Source organism: Bidens hawaiensis, unplaced genomic scaffold (assembly GCF_021521415.1).
Source record: "Bidens hawaiensis isolate Kalapana, Puna unplaced genomic scaffold, B.hawaiensis_p1.1 tig00016562_1, whole genome shotgun sequence".
Classification (NCBI taxonomy): Eukaryota; Viridiplantae; Streptophyta; class Magnoliopsida; order Asterales; family Asteraceae; genus Bidens; species Bidens hawaiensis.
The window spans coordinates 177,380-194,950 of NW_027492518.1; the positions used below are offsets into that span (position 1 = coordinate 177,380).

The window sequence follows — 17,571 nt, forward strand, 5'->3', positions numbered from 1 at the left end:
TAATAACTTTGCTAAACTAAAATAAATAACTTAAGTTTATTTAAGTCATTTAATATTTATGTGCTATCTATTATAGAAAATAAAAAATTTAAAAAGATACGAGGAGGTAAAGAAATGTTGAAGAGTTGCAGACAAAAAATAAAAATAAAAAAATCTAATTAAATATCAACTTTAAATCAAACTTTCCTCCCCTTATATCTAACTTATTTGTTCCGGTCGTTATATTTTTTTTCTCTGTTCTATCTTTTCTTCTTTTCTCAGTATTTTATAAGGATATACAAGAATATATAATACTAACTTTTTTTTTCTCACAAAAGGCGGCCGACCCCGTAGGCGGTAGGTCCGCCCTAGACCGCAACATGCGAGAAAATCCCACTAGTTTTCTTATAAAATGTTTCACATGCATATTTGATGTGAGCCAAAGTGTTGAAGACCGGGCTATTATGATTCTGAAGGCCCAAAATCGCGCTATAAAAGGTGGTCCATGAAAACGGGCATGACTTGGCCCACGAAGCTCCGTTTCAGGCCCATTACCAGTCAAATCGAAGTTTGAGCCGAGGAGCATGTTATGGCAAACTGCCCACGGCGGTTTGGCCCATGTCTGAAGCCTAAAAACGCATTTTAAATAAAGTTATGGGTCTTTTTATGTTTTTTAGCACTTTTTTATGTTTTTGTTTTTGGGTTTGTATTTGACCCATGGCCTTTTTTAGGCCCATTTCGTACTAGAACCTTTATTTATATGCTGGTTATGTAATTTGGAGAGACAAACTTTAATTTTAATAATAATCATTTTTCTCTCCACTTTCCCTTACTTTTGGGTGGAATTTGGGAGTTTTTAGAAGTTCATCACGGATATTCTTTGAATCAACGTGATTCGATCTTCATTATTGTATTACCGCTGCATCAATATTCTGACTTGATAAAAGAAAATATGTAAATGCTGATACAGTTGTATTAGTTATTATATTATTTTAATACTGTTGAGAATTAACTTTGATACATTCAAGTTGACCTGGCGGTTTTGGTTATGGTTTTGATTTTGGTGATTGACTGAGTGCGAGACTTGTCAACAATAGTTGTTTGATCATGATCATCTATCTATCTAGCTTAAGACTCGTTCCTTTATTGATGGTGATTTAACTAACGTACATGGATCTTCTCTACCGTTTACGTGATTGCATGAGATGCCGAAAAGGCGCCTCCGGGGAGATCAATGGTTTCCGTGACTCATGGGATTTGTTTTTCGACCTCCAAACTCTTCAACTTGCTACTGATTCCTTCTCAGACTCCAATCGCCTCGGTCATGGTGGCTTTGGCCCGGTTTATAAGGTAAATAAAAGTCTGTGTATCTAACACGTATAGGAAATAGATTGTGTTCGGGTTGACCTGTTTAATTAAACGGGGTGACTTAATTAAACATGCCATGTTCAGAGATGGATCCAGAAAATTTTTCTACGCGGTAAGTTTTAAAAATCCATGGGGTCGGTGTCAATTTTCTTGGGGTGTTGCCAGAATTTTAACGTATAAAACTATAAATACTAAAAATAATAGAGCTCAAGGGGTGCGTACGACCCCCATTCTAAAGCATTGGGTCCGCCTCTGATCATGTATGTGATTACTTGTTTAGTTAAACAAGTCGACACATTAAAACGAATCGAACGTGTATCTAATAAACATACAAAGATGAACAATTTTTTTCGTTCATTTGTTCAACAATCAAAATGAACACATATCTCGTTAGTTCGTGAATGTTCTTTTGATTAAATTAAGTTATGCTCATTGGTTTACGTTTGTCTATGTTCATAATTATTATTATTATTATTATTGTTATTATTTGAATTGTTTGAATGTTATTGAAGGGTGTATTGGGCAATGGTGACCAAGTAGCAATAAAGAAGCTGTCACTAACATCAAGGCAAGGAATTCGGGAGTTCACAAACGAGGTTAAATCACTGCTCAAGATTCAGCACAAAAACCTCGTGATGTTGTTAGGATGCTGTGTACAAGGACCCGAGAAGATGCTCGTCTACGAGTATTTACCCAATAGGAGCCTTGATTACATCCTTTTTGATAAGCAAAAATCTCCTTCTTTGCGCTGGCCGCAAAGATTTCAAATCATTGTAGGTGTTATTAGAGGCCTTCTTTACCTCCATGAAGAAGCCCCTGTGCGGATTATTCACAGGGACGTTAAAGCCAGTAATATTTTGTTGGATCACAAATTCAATCCCAAAATCTCAGATTTTGGTTTGGCAAGGCTTTTTCCGGGTGATGATACGCATTTGCGTACTTTCAAGATTTCCGGTACACAGTAAGTAAACTAATTAAAGAAAGTTTCGTGTTGGTTTTCGTTCGTTAAGGAAGTGAACATCTTCATGTTCGTTCATTAAGTTGCTAAACGGATGTAAATGAAAACAAACGAACATATATCAATTTGAAAATATAAAACACTGTTAATCCCAAACATTAGGCATTGCCATCCAAAAGATATATCGCGTTTAACTTTAAAAACACTTTATCATAACAAACATAATCAATATTAAAAAACAGTGTGAAAGATGCAAGTTCCTCAATGTTTAAATGTTTGGATAATAAACTAAAAAATATAAATTACAAAAATATAAAAAGCCTTTAATGAAGAAACATAAACAAACTGCATTGAACACAAATAAATACACATTAACATATGTAAATGAATGAACACGTTATCAAACGCTCACGAACATAAATGAACAAACACGACCTTACCGAATTGAAAGAACGAAGCCTTGTTCGTGCTTGTACATTAAGCTTTTATCAGACCAACAAATGGTTCACAAATATATAATGTGTAAGTTCGTGCTCGTTCATTAACTTTCTAGACGAGTGCAAATGAACACTGACGAACGGTATATATCAATTTGCAAATATAAAACAACATTGTTGAACTCAAACATGAAACATAACCATCCAAAAGACAAAGCAAGTTTAACTTAAAAAAGACGTAACATAATAAACATTATCATTATAATTTAAAAAATTTGAAAGATCTAAGTTCCTCAACGTTTTAATGATCTAATAATAGACTTTTGAAATAGACCTCAACAGTTTTACCGAATTACAAACCGTCCAGAATTAAATTTTGAATCGTGCTAATGACTCGAATCTTGACAAAATTCTAATCCGTAGCCACATTGACTTTTGTGGCCCTTATTGTAACCATGCAATTTGTGATTTAACCTGCAGTTTGACTTTATGCAGTCAAACTGCACAAATCCTCTGTCTTAAATCAATTTCACAAGTGTACCAAATCTGAAATACCAGAAATGCCCCTGTTACTAAAACATCTTTTAACCTGCAATGCAATATATCCAAAGCTTATTTTAACCGGTAAATGATTTGATCTAAATACCCTTCACAACCAGTTTGTAGACATTGCAAGATGGTCAATTAATGCTGCATTGATGTGCACCTGTTGGTAGCCTGAAATAGTTACACTGCAAAACCAAGTTGAAAATATATTTTCATATTATTTTAAATTGTTATTTTAAAACGAAAAATAACTGAAAATAATTAAGCTCTGAGGTCATATATGATGATATAGAGGATAAGAACCTCAAAATTACATACATCACTATTTAAATCTACAATTCAGACTTTTAAAACTACATAAAATACTATCATAAATCTGAAAATTAAATTTTCACCATATTTTAAATCTCAAAGTTACATATATGATATATATAAAGTTATAGATTCTAAATTGTATAATTACTTTATTGACGGTAGAAAGCATCTTGTCAACAACAGACGCAAGAAAAATGAAAACGAAATCTCGACATCACAACGAATCACTGCAGTAAGCATCACATACTAGTAGCCCAAAAATTTATTTTGAAGCAACAAAAGCCTTGATATTTGGATATTCTAAACTTCCTACTATATATTCATGATGATATTAGTTCCATTTTTTATAGGTTCAATCCAAAAACCCGATTAAACTTGTAATCGAACCAAACACGAACAAAGAATATTTGTTTATGAACAAAACTAACGGATACGGATACACATTTGGTTCATTCACAAGCAAGTGATCATATACAGGTTATACACAATAAGAATACTAAGAAAGTCACTTACAGTTTTTATCGTCTTCACCTGAAGCTCAATCCGTTTTTCAGCTTGGAACCTTTTCCCCAAGTCTGCACCAAAAATGTAATACTCACATGTCTTCTCGTAATGACAAAAAAGGATGAACAAAATTAACGCAAATGAGTGTATGACATTTTAAAAATTGGCACATGCAACAAGCCAACAATGCCTGCCACATATATAAGTATTATCTTTGGTTTAAGTGACACAAAAATGGGTTTTTCGTGCTCTTGTTTATCAAAAACTGTCAAAAGGACACTACTTGAATTTTAACCCGTTAATTTATATTTTAGATCAAAAGCTGAGTTTTAACCAGTATATTCATCAATTTGTAGCAAAATTAACAATAATAAGACTCAAACAAAATACGCAAAAAGCTATTGAATTGCAAACTTTCCATTACCTGTGCTTCTTCTTGAACTTTTAATCTGAAGTTTGAAACCCGGGGATAGAATTTTGTACATCACAGAACCAAACATAATGATTTACTAAACGAAGAAATGAAGACTTTTACAGTCAAACATACCTTTGATTGGGAATGAGGGTTGACAATCATTTAAAGATTTTATGAGGAGCAAATGCATTTAATATTTAAAGTTTTAAATAAAAATTTTATCTAAAATTAATCACAACTAATTGGCATTTAAGTAGTGAACAGATAAAGTTGCATTAAAGCAAACACTTGACGTTCACTAACCAACTGTGATTGTGCAAGCAGTAACGAAATTAGATTGATTTTTCTTCCGGCAACATTAGGCATACGCCCTAAAAATTTATAACAATTATAAGGTGCTATCAGACAGCTGAATAGCATGCAGATACTCACTCACCTTTTACCTTTACATTTCAAGAAACCTACATATTTGCACTTCCAGCAGGCAAATTATACTGATTAGGAGTGACAACCTTATTATATAACATGATTTACATCAACTGAATCAGATCAAAACAAGATAATCCGATTAAAAAGGCGAATTCGGACGAAATAAAAGAATCACATTAACAAACTACAATCGAAGCTTGGTAGAAGTTGTTATAAGGTTTGACGGATAACAGACACAATAGAACCAGGATGGTAGAAATTGTTGGGTATTAGAGTCGAAGCTTGGATTGCTATATAACCCGTTTTGAGAGATTTGGATCCCAAAACCCATGGATACCCACAAAATTAAAGGAACTAATGAGAAGCCTAGAAATCAAGCAATCTGGTAGCTCTAGAGAATGGAGGACGCAACATGAGAGTGGCACGTAGGATTTTATGGCAGACAGTTGTATAGATAGATATATTTATTCATTTGAAGGAAATCAATCCTAATCCCGAAACACTTAGGCCTTAGGGCGCGTTCGTTCACAGAATTCGTAGGAAGTCAAAGGAATTTGAATTTAAATCCCATGAGATGCGTGTTCGTTTCGTTGGAATTGGAATCTTAATTCCATTTTGGTGTGTTCGTTGTCAAAGAATTGAAATTGAAATTGGAATTGGAATTCAATTCCTTCAAATTCCTTTAAATAGGGGATTCCAAATCCTTCCAAAATGTAGAGGATTTCAAGTAAATTCATTAGAATATTTTCTCGAGTTTTTTTTTTAATTTTTTTATATTATTTTTGAATATTTTTTTCACGGGTTTTTAATCCTAATAGAAAACCCGTAAAAAAAATTCAAAAAAATAATAATAAAATATCATGACGCAAAATATAAATTAAAAACAAAAACATCTAAAAAAACTAAAATGTTTCCGCCATTATCCTCCTTTAAAAAAATGATTCCAATTCATATGTGGTTTACATTTATTTGTCAAACGAACACATCAAAAATGGAATTGGATTTCAATTTCAATTCCTATTAGAATATTCAGATTCCAAATCCATTTACTTCCAATTCCAAATCCTATGCAAATTACAATTTCACTAGTATTTCGGACCCGCGAGTTGCGGCGGTGACGTTAAACCATACCAAATTGATGTTTCAGCTCGTTATAGTACTGTAACTCGTATAGCAATCAAAAGAGGAAGCCCGAAAATAAAATGGCAATATGTTAAAAAAATGGACATGCATTTTACATTAATCTAAACTCTATATATAACCTAACAAAACCTTTATGCAAACCCATTAACTTTAATTTAATTTATACTATGACTATTATTAGATATAATAAATATTTTGATAAAATTATTTAAATATAGATGATTTGTCAATAAAGTTTATGAATGACTAATCCATTAACACGATTGGCACATGAAGTTAGATTTCTTAGCATACAAAATCATTCACGTGCCTTTTGTTTGTTTGTATAAATAAAAAAAAATTATTTGTGATGTAACAAAACTTAGAGGGTGTCATTAGATTTTGCAAGACATTGAAGGGGCATTTTTAAAACTTATCTTAGTACAAAGAAAATAGCATGTGATACAAGTGAATCAAGCACAAAATCAAGTGAACAGTAAGTTTGTGTGAGATAACTTGTTTTTGATATTGTTATATATAAAATTTCCATTCCATGAAACGAACGCGCAATAGAAAACCCATAAAAAAAATTCAAAAAAAATAATAAAAAATCATAACGCAAAATATAAATAAAAACAAAAAATCTAAAAAAACTAAAATGTTTTCACCGCTATCCTCGGATAAAAAAAACCCTCGATTCCTATTCATTTGTGGTCATAATTACAATTCATTTGTCAAACGAACACATTAAGAATGTAACTGGATTTCAATTCCTATTGGAATGTTCAGATTTCAAATCCAATTATTTCAAATTCCAAATCATATGCAAATTCCAATTCCAATTCAATTGCATTCTGTGAAACGAACACGCCCTTAAAATCATGTGGATACATGACCCCTATAACCCGTTTATCTAAACGATTCAAACAAGTTGACAGGTTATAACATGTTGTAAAAGTGCTAAACAGATTAGAGATTGCAATACTTGGTTTAAGTCGGTGTTAATTGGCTCGGCTTGTTTAACTTACAAAAAGCTCAAATTTGGCTCTTTTCGAGCTCTATTTCTAAAGCTCGTGCTCGGCTCGGGCTTGTCTCGCTTAATATGTATTAGTTAAATTCTATATATTTATAATTATTTTATATATTTTCTATTCTAGTTCAATATTTAACATGATATTTATTATTTAGTTATTTTTATGATAATTTTATATATAACAATTGTTATCAATTTATCATATAGATATATGTTTAATATATTATATTAAACTTAATATAAATAAGTGTCTGGTTTACGCTCGGCAACCATAAGTAGTTCAAGCTCAGGATCATTTATTAAGCAAATTTAATTTTCATTCTCAAGCTTGTTTACACTCGGCTTTATTCAAGCTTTAAGCCATTCGATCTTGAATAGTTAACGAGCGGCTTCACTTGTTTACACCCTACTTTGTGTTAACAAAAAGGTTGAAATTGTTACCCGTTTTGATTTCTTTTGCCACCCATTTTGATTACAAAATTTGACTTTTAAATTGTAAACCTTTTGTTTTTTTGTTACAGCGGATATATGGCTCCCGAGTATGCAATGCACGGGTATTTATCGGTGAAAGCTGATGTGTTCAGTTTTGGGATTTTAGTCTTGGAGATTGTTAGCGGCCGAAAAGTTAGTGACGGACAACTTGGTGCTGACAAGTCAGATCTCTTGACCTATGTAAGCCAAGCACATACTTTCTATTTTTCAAGTACAATTTGTTCTAAAGTTAATCTCCATATGTACAGACATGGAACCTCTTCCAATCCGGGAGGCAGTTGGAGCTAGTTGACGAAACACTCGAAACAATTGACGCTAGCGAAGCATTAATGTGCATACAATTAGGGTTGTTATGCTGTCAAGCTATTGTTTCTGATAGGCCTGATATGAACACTCTTCATATGATGATATCAAATGACTCTTTTACGCTTCCTAAACCTGGAATGCCTGGGCTTCAAGGCCGTGGAGGACGTTGGAACACCACCACCAACTCGTCGACGTCACTTACTAACACTAAAGCTCCTACTACTACTTATGACACTAAACAGTCTGTTGCTAGTACTGTAGAAGATTTTTCAAGAAATTCTATTTCTTATTCGTCGATTAATGAAGGTAAATAACGCTATGTTTATGGTGTAAAGGATATATATATATATATTCTTTTGATTCGATTTTTACTGAATAAAATATGTTTTGTAAAGTGATTTATAGTGTGTATATGTCTATGATCCGAAGAGATTTGATAATTATGTTAGTTCAAATTTGTTTTTTTATTAGTTAAAGTGGTTAGCTTTTGCCCAATTTGAAAATTAAATTGGGTAGGAATAATTTGACTGAGATGGAACATGGATAAAAATGTTCTTGTGATCTTCAAACTATTGTCTCTATTGGTCTTTATGTTCTTAGGATAAAGATTTCTATTTTTATGAATAAAGGTAAGATTTGCCTACATATTTTTCTTTCTAGACCTTATTAATAACTTTGTTATTGATGACATTTACTGGGTATGATTTTTGCCGTTGCGTCTTGGAACCAATTGCAGCACCTACGGCATAATAACAAAACCCAATGATCATGTTATATTACTTTTTAGGTTTTTTTAACGGCCATTTTAGATTACTAACGGGCCATTGACTCGTCAGATTATCTCCGCTTCATCATTAAAAGGAAACCAACCACATGTAAGAAAACCCCATGACTCAACCTGAAACCCCTACATTTTATTTATTTATTTATTGTCATATAAATATATAAGACTTAAACCAAAAAAACCTCCCTTTTCTTTAGAACTCTATCCAAAATAAGCAAATTTATTTGTATGATTATCTTTACATTTCTCAAATGAGTCTTACACCATATTATTTTAATATAGTACATACTTTAAATTTAAATTATTTAAAACTAGAATTTGTATCCGCGCTTCGCGGCTTGGACATGTAGTTGCGAGTTTCTTTAGAAAGTCTTGTTCTATTCATTGAGATGTGTTAAATAAACTTACATATATAGAGTAGTTGAAACATTCATAAGTGTTGATTACAAACGTTTTGATATACCCTACATATATTGTTAATATACATTCACTGCAACTGAAGCATACATGTCTCCGTTTCAAAATTTTATCGCTGATGCATTGTTTTTGGTAGTGTTGTACCTATGTGCTCGATGCGGGCGATGTAGTCTGCATTTGTTTTTTATGAATGTTACCGGTGTGTTGGGGTAAATAGCATATTCGTAGGATATAATGTATTGTACCTGTCAATTGTTTTATCTCTGTGTTCGCTGCTTTGTTTTTTGTATCATGAATCCTTTCAGTCAATGACTGGTATGATGCAAAGCTGTGGTAAAAAGTCGGGATATTGCTATCATTTATTGGAACGAAGGTTGTTGTTTTGCCAAATATTATTGATGTGTCATGTCGCATTACTCTCATCTGTCTCCTTGCTTTTGTGGAAATGTATCTGGATATGGCAAAGCAAGATTGAACTTTTATGAGCAAGTCAAATAAACTTTCACGCTCTGAGTCTGCAACGGTCTCAATGGCGTCACCCTATTTTGTTTTTAATATAGGTTAGTACATTGAAGAATGTTTTAGCACTAAAGGAATTAATGTTTTGTTACTGTACATGGCGTCTGCAAATATGCAGCTGAGGTCCTCCTTTTTGTTGTGCCAGATCCACTTCTTCAACACTCAAATGTGTATTTCCTTATCCGATACACATGCAGTAATTTCATTGATGTGGCCTATTTAAGATGACCTGCAATATAAATGACAGCTAATCAATGTCGTTAAATTTTTTTTAACAAAAGGTTGATGACGCATGTTATATATGAAGCGCGTTCATGCCATTCTCGCCATGTAGGAATAACAGTGGATATTGCACTGCCATAGAAAACAGGTGTAAGTTGCTTCTACGTTTAGGATCACCATCTTTAGAAAGAATGATAATGCCGAGCCATCAGACATTGGTTCATTATTGGTTACAATAGCCCCAATACAGTTGCCAGATGGCATAGTACAATGCGTCACGACAGTCGTGTAAACATATGTAGAAGTAAGTAGTCTTAATGGACTGCATAAGATACCTAGCAGTATGAAATAGCTTTACCAGTTTCATTCGATTCTTCAAGTTCTTTTAAAAGAAGCAACCAATAAGTAGGGGTGCAAAACGGTATAGGATTCACACAAACAACTAAGACAGATTAAGAAAACGACCAAACAAACATGCAAAGTTATCTGGCACTTAAACATCTAATAAGCAAACAACGCAAAGTAAAAAAAAAGAAAAAAGAAAAGAGACGTGAAAAGGTTATCTAACAGGTAAACACACAATAAGAAAAGAACAACACACCAAACAAAACATACCGGCAAACAGTTGAACAAAAAACGAAATGAACTTCAAGTAAAGAATACCTTGCCAAAGACGAACTCATATCGCAAGCAGATTTCTGACACATCGAGCAGCTGCAAGATAAGAGAAACAATTAACTTTAGTGCCAAACGAAAACGCAGAAACATATATGAAGTTGTACGCATGTACGTTAAGAATGCATCACAACATAACTCTTAAGAGATCAAGTTTTTAATAAGCATTTAGTAACACATTAGTTCTATATAACTTAAAAGATATTTAAATTCTGCCATTATGATGACACCATGAGCAAAAATCCAAAAGGTAATATGCATATTAAATTTATGTTGGAATTTCAGCTAAAACAGAGTATGGCGAATTTACGGGTTGAGATAGAAAAGGCAATTCATGGACCTTGGTAGAGTTTGGTATGTTTTCTTAAAGTTATTTGATCAAATCTACTTAAATGTGGAATTACTTTCTTCCTATTGGTTCTATAACGAACTGCTGTAAGAATGTCTAAAAACAGACTGAACATGAATTCGTAAAAGTCAAATGATTATGTTTCTGAATTTAACAAATTATAACTTTTTATTTAGGGATTAAGGCCGGTACTCTAAAATTACTGATCACCGGATATAATACCAATTCCCCCAAATCAATTACACGAAATGAATACCCAATAACACCAATGAGTTGATCAGACAAAAACACCCAAAACCTATTTTTTTTTTTTAGAGAAAATATTGATCCTTTTATATATAACACAAACCGAAATACATCTGGATAACGGGTAAGCAAACAAAGTGAAGTAATAATGAACCTAATTAAGCAAACAAATGCACAAAACAAAACACCGAACATAGTAATAGAGAAACGTAACCAACAATTTCTTACCTGATACTGCCAATCAACAACAAAAAGTGACGAACACGTACACAAAAACCCCAATTGACATGCATTAGACATATGCGGTGGCCCTACGACACCACCGCTGTAAGCCACGTGTTCACACACATGGCATCTGAAGCACACTAAAAAGGAATGTACAATATGCATAAGAAGTAGGAGCTGTAGAACAGTGGAGATCTGTGTGACCGACCTTTACAATTAATATATATATAATAGCATAATGTGTTTTGTATAAAAATATCTTCATATATTGTTATAAATGTGTGGATGAGTATATCCACGTGTATGACACCAAATTTCAACTCCAACTACATAGCTTTGTCTCGTAAATAGTAAAGTTGTTGTAATATATATGGTACGTAAGTGTAAGGGTAAAATCCATCCAATAATTCACATTCTGATATATTTGCTATCATCATTTTACTAATTTTCTTTAATCACATATCCAATCTTCTTATAATTGTGGTAATATTATAACACGTTATCAGCACGACTCATTTGTGTCTTAATCAAGAAGATCAACCAAGTAAAAAGACGTTAATCATAAACAAGGTAAACACATCGTTAATAATGATTAAATAGATAATTATAATTATAAAACAAAACAAATATAAAATAAATCTTATTATGGACTTCTACTAATTATGGGACTATTAACTCTTTTTTTTTTAACGGCCAACTAAGTAACGCCGGGTACTCCGTACGCGGCCCCCATTGGCTAAAGGTAGCCCGAGCCGACCACTAGTCTGGACGGACAGAGCCCCTAGCGGTCCACCTATTGAGGGATTCACCGGATAAAACCCGACCCCCACGCCCGCCAAACGGCACAACAGCGAGGAGCCGGTAAAACTGGGTGAGATCAGGACTCGAACCCTGGCAAGCCAGGGTCATCCCTCATATCTCCCATATAAGTTGGTGATGGTGATAGTGAGGATTGAACCCCCTACCTCTCACTTATCAAGTGAGTGCTCTACCATTGAGCCACAACCAACTTATGAGACTATTAACTCTTAACCATTATTAACTCTTAACCATTATTTATGCATCTAACCTTTATTTACTAACTCTCTAACTTTTATTTATGTACTAACATTTATTTATGCATGCTAACAAGTTCATTATTATTATTATTATTATTATTATTATTATTATTATTTTCACACTAATTTTACATCTTCTTAATAGCTTATCATTCATATCTCATTTATTGTATTACTTACAAAATAATTTTATATCTATACATAATATATATATATATATATATATATATATATATATATATAGGGTTGGTATCAGTTGAGAACTTTAGAAAAGTTAAGAACTCTTTGGAACCCTTAACAATCAAACAATTTTTTACTTTTTTTTATATATTAAGATTATTTAAGAGTAGTTTTATCATATTTTATAAAAAAAAATTTAATTACATATATTAATCACAAGTTTACATATATGTAAAATTTATGTACTAACAAATTTACATAGTTGTAAAACAAAACATAGATATGTATAAAAACTAATTTTCAAAATTGTAATCGTAGATATAGATATAAAAAATGATAAATTTACTCTCAAACAACATTAACATACAAAATTTTTTATAAAAAACGTTAGTTTTTAAGGGTTTCTTCAAGTTCTTAAATAATTTAACAGTTTTGTAATGATACTCATCCTATATATATACATATATATATATACATATATATATATATATATAACCGTTGATGAAACGATAATATAGCCGTTAACGATTATAAATTTTCAACTATAAATAACCAAATATCAATCTCAATTATTTCACAAATACAAAATTTTCTTCTCAGGAAAACTCAAGATAATATTTTGAAAAATGTTTCACCCGGTTTTGATGTTAACCACCATAATATTGATAATCTTATTGTTCTTAATTTGTAATTTCCCACCTAAGGAGTTTAATCTTTTCTTTTTCCTTTATCTATTTATAGCTCTACATTGGTATTTTTTTTTTCAATTTTAATGAGTATGTAATCCTAATATTTATCTTATTTTTGTTTAGTAATAAAATGGTAAACATCACAAAACTTGAATTTTCAGCTCTTAATATCACCGGAGATAAATATATGTCGTGGACGGCACATGTTAAACGACACCTCAAATCAATGGGTATTTTGAAAACGATAATGGAGGAAAATAATTGAGAAGAACAAGACAAGACAAAAGCAGATGTCTTCCTCCACAAACACATTGATGAGATGTTACAATTTGAGAATTCAAATTGTGAAGATCCATACGTTTTATGGAAAGATTTAGAAAGCAGATTTGATTATCAAAGGGAAGGTCTACTTCCCAGTGCTAAAGATGAATGGAACAATCTCAAGTTTCAAGATTGTAAAAAAGAAAATGAGTACACCTCTGCTTTGTTCAGAATATGCTCAACGCTCTGATTTTATGGGTAAACTGTTACTGTGAAAGATATGTTGGAGCAAACTTTCTCCACATTTCATGTATCATATACAAACTTTTAAAAGATATTATGATCTATATTCATTTCTCCTCGTAGCAGAAAACAATAACGAGCTTTTAATGAATAATCATCAATCTCGTCCTACCGGATCACTAGCAATCCCAGAAGCAAATATTGCTACTAATAATGACACTAAAGAAAAAACAGTAAGTACGAGGCCATGGTCGTGGCAGTTTTGATAAAAAAAACTATTATAACGATCGAAATCGTCCTTTCAATGGTAATAATAGTTACCGAGGTAATTTTCGTGGTCATGGTCATGGTCGGCATCAAATAACCAAATTACCACGCTCCACAAAATAACAATTCCAACCAGCACAATAAATGGAATGAAGCTGATAGATCCGAAAACAATAACACTTCTTGTTTAACTGTGAAAGTACAAACCACTAGTCAAAGGCTTGTCGCACATCTCCACATGTATGTGAACTATACCAAGCCTCTCTCAAAAGAAAAGAGAAAGAAGTGAACCATGTGGATAACTTTGACGATCTCAATGTTGAGCTGAAAAATGCAGACTTTGATGTGGAACTCTGAAACAAATGTTGCTTGACCACAATAATTATATGCAACAATTAAGTGTGTGTCTTACTATCTTTAATTATGTGTTTTCCTTCTATTTGTCTTTTGATTAAATAAAGTTCTAATTAAAATATTGTAACAATCCCAAATTTCGTTTGATATTTTAAATGAATCGGGTTTAATTAAATTATGGAAGATAAATGTAATTGTCTAAAGTAGGAGGGGAATACGTGTCATTAGATGAAAAGTTAAAAATGAAACCATACCCTTTTCCTATAAATGTAGCCACCGTATCATTCATAACCATCATTTCCTCCACACCTCAAGAAAACACACACTTCTCCAATTCCTGTTTTTGAGAAAATAGCCCACAAAGACACGACGATTCCCGGAGATCTAACCGTCGGATTGGTCTCAAATTTTTACTTAGTGTTCATGGCATATAAACTAATATTTCTACTGATAAGATCTTCGATCAAAGGTCGGGAAGTCTGGTGTTTATCAATAAAACCGTAACAGCTAAAAATAGAGTTTTCTTGCATCTGTTTTAGTTTTTCGACGACTGCAGTGGCGGATTCCGGCGGCGACGAGGACAGATCTTTGCGACCTGGTCGTGTGGCCGCTTGAATCACTCAAATCAGAGTTCGTTTGATATGGTTTTGGGCTTCTCGAGTGATTTAGACAGAAACCTCAAAGTTAGCCGTGCACAGCTCAAGAATGGCATAATCGTAAATTCAGAAAGAATCGCTTACAGGTGAGTTTCTAGCCCCACTTACTTGTTATGTTCTCGGGGCTGTGTGCATACTCGATGTGAATAGTTAATACACTTACCTTAAGTGGTAAGTGTATGCCATATATGAATTATGTGATAGTTATTGAGGTTACGAAATGCTTGTCGGTACATGAACGATCTTTGGATATTGCACGTATCGCCTAGGAAGGTAATCGTTAGAAGATGTGATTTTTAATAAAGTATGTATGAATGATATAGAAAGGTATGTAAGAGATTGTATGTGACATTCGTGACAAAACGAGGTATATTATATTCACTATGTAGCAAGTAAACGATAAATCGGTTAATTCGTAGTGCTTAAACGAGTAACCGACCGATACTAATTATGACCCGTATACATAATGAGGGGTCATATACGAGTTATAAATATATTATAGAGGCTAACATATTGATATTTAGGCCCCAGTACGTTTAAAATTCTTTAAACGAAAAAGGTTTCGTTTATCGATACACTATAAGCTTAAACGCAATCGTTAATATCAAAACGAGCATTGTAGCATCCGTTAAGCCGAAAAATATTTATAAAACACTTATATGACATGTTCTAAGCAATTCGTGAAAATATTTTGGAATTTTACAACGAGTCAGTACGTTTTTCTTATTTTACAAAAAGAAGCTGAAAAACACTCGTTTTCGCTCTGGTTTTCGCACTCGAACTAGTTTTCTTGCGAAAAACCAAACCCGAATTAAATTTTGGACCGAATTTTACGTATGGCACGAATACCGAGGCACCATTGGGCCAAAATGGAGGCCCAATGGGCCTTATACATTGGCGGCCGCAAAGGGGGCAGCCCACCCCCTTCTAGTATTTTCTATATAAAAAAAATTTAGAGATATTTTGGACCAACTTTTCCAGAAAATACTTACCCTTGCTATTCTTCTTCATCCTCCAGCCCAAACCCTAAGGTAAATATTGATTTTTACATTGATTTTAACCATGATTAACATAGTTTAACCATGAAAAATTAATCCTTGATTAGTTTTAAACATGTTTAACCATCCAAAAAGCATAAAAATCAAGTAAAATCATGTTTTGATGTTAAAGATGTTTACAAACCAGGAACATATACTTTTTTGATAAAAAACGCGGATTAAACATGAATACAACGTTTTTACGGTTTGAAAGTTCGGTTTGATACCAAAACCGAAACCCTAGTTAACAAGGCTGTTCAATGGATGATTTATGCTTGATTTGATGTTATATGATATGTAGATACACTGAGTTTGCAACCCAAGGCCCGAAGAGTCATTTAAGCTATCAAAAACCACCGAAAACCGACAAGGTAATACCGTATTACTCGTTTAGGGGCTGTTTAGTATTAGGTTGTGACGTGCTTGTTGTTAGCTTGTGAAAATTTTCAGGGACATTAGGGATCATATAAATGAGTCCCTGTTAAAATTTGGTAATTTTTCGATAAACGGAGAATATTTGGTGAATTTATTTCCGTTTATGAGCGTTTATTTGGGAAAAATAGCTAAACATATTGAAAAATGAAATTTGGTTTTGAAGATTAATATGTGATGGTAAGATCACTAGTAAAGTTTGGGGATCATTGGAAATGCCTAAGTATGGTTTGTGCAATTATTATTTAACCGAATTTTAACAGCCGAAAAACGCACAAAAATGCATTTTTTCAAGAGTTAGGTTCTGGAGATTTTGCAGGGGCTATGTAATAATATTGAGGCCATTTGTAAAAATTATTGGATTTTTCGGAGGTCGTTTGATATAAACGGGCCATTTATTACACGATTATAACCTATTAAATGAATTTTTATAAATAAATAAAATTAATCAAAAAATTTCTGAAAATATTTTTATAAAATTCTCCATATTTTAATGTATTTTTACAAAAATTTACATAATTTATATATAAGTACATATTTAGTTATGATTAATCAAAGATTTAAATTATTATTGTTTTAACGAAACCGACAGTTTGATGTTTAACGGACTGACTGGTACGTCAAAATATCAAAAGTGGTCAAATATTATATTTTTGGATGAAATTGATAAAAATGAACTTTTTACGAGAATTCCGGACAATTCGGGTGGATTGTACGCGTCTTGTATAATCAAGCCCGTGTGAAAACGGAAACGAACCCTGCGATCAATCCAGATACCGAAACCTTAAAATTCTTTTAAAAATTAAATCATTTTATCAATCAATATGTTTACTTAAGTTTTTATGATCTTACCTATTCTCGAAACGCGTAAACGATCAACTTGGCTAGGCTCGGAAAACGGTGAAACTGAGCCAAATATGATTTTAAGTATTTCACAGTATACAACGTCACAATCTAAGACTATGGTCATGTTTCTGGCCTAACAGCTATAACCAAACTCGTTATACAGCCCGATTTGGTTTAAACACTATACTAGTATTAACAGTACGATAC

At 32.6% G+C, this 17,571-nt stretch overlaps 1 protein-coding gene and 1 long non-coding RNA gene across 3 annotated transcripts; one reads left to right on the plus strand and one right to left on the minus strand.

Annotated features, from left to right (window-relative positions):
* Positions 1–1,059: 1,059 nt before the first annotated feature.
* LOC143551708 (cysteine-rich receptor-like protein kinase 10) lies at positions 1,060–8,294 on the plus strand. The gene is made up of 4 exons (XM_077042088.1): positions 1,060–1,329; positions 1,860–2,308; positions 7,628–7,778; positions 7,847–8,294. Exons 1-4 carry the CDS (start codon positions 1,150–1,152, stop codon positions 8,216–8,218), a joined length of 1,152 nt encoding a protein of 383 aa, XP_076898203.1. The 5' UTR covers positions 1,060–1,149; the 3' UTR covers positions 8,219–8,294.
* An 859-nt stretch (positions 8,295–9,153) lies between these two features.
* LOC143551709 (uncharacterized) lies at positions 9,154–10,654 on the minus strand. Of its 2 annotated transcripts, XR_013138546.1 has the most exons (4): positions 10,462–10,654; positions 9,722–9,853; positions 9,351–9,645; positions 9,154–9,276 (listed from the first exon to the last, which is right to left on the minus strand). It is a non-coding gene; the product is annotated as an uncharacterized LOC143551709 (long non-coding RNA). The 2 variants fall into 2 exon arrangements; XR_013138545.1 differs by lacking the exon at positions 9,154–9,276 and having other exon boundaries at positions 9,313–9,645.
* Between the last annotated feature and the right edge of the window lie 6,917 nt (positions 10,655–17,571).

Coding starts and splice junctions, on each gene's coding strand:
- LOC143551708 (XM_077042088.1), top strand. CDS start 1,150: ATGGATCTTCTCTACCGTTTACGTGATTGCATGAGATGCCGAAAAGGC. Junction 1,330..1,859: donor GCTTTGGCCCGGTTTATAAG/GTAAATAAAAGT, acceptor ATGTTATTGAAG/GGTGTATTGGGCAATGGTGA. Junction 7,779..7,846: donor AGTCAGATCTCTTGACCTAT/GTAAGCCAAGCA, acceptor CCATATGTACAG/ACATGGAACCTCTTCCAATC.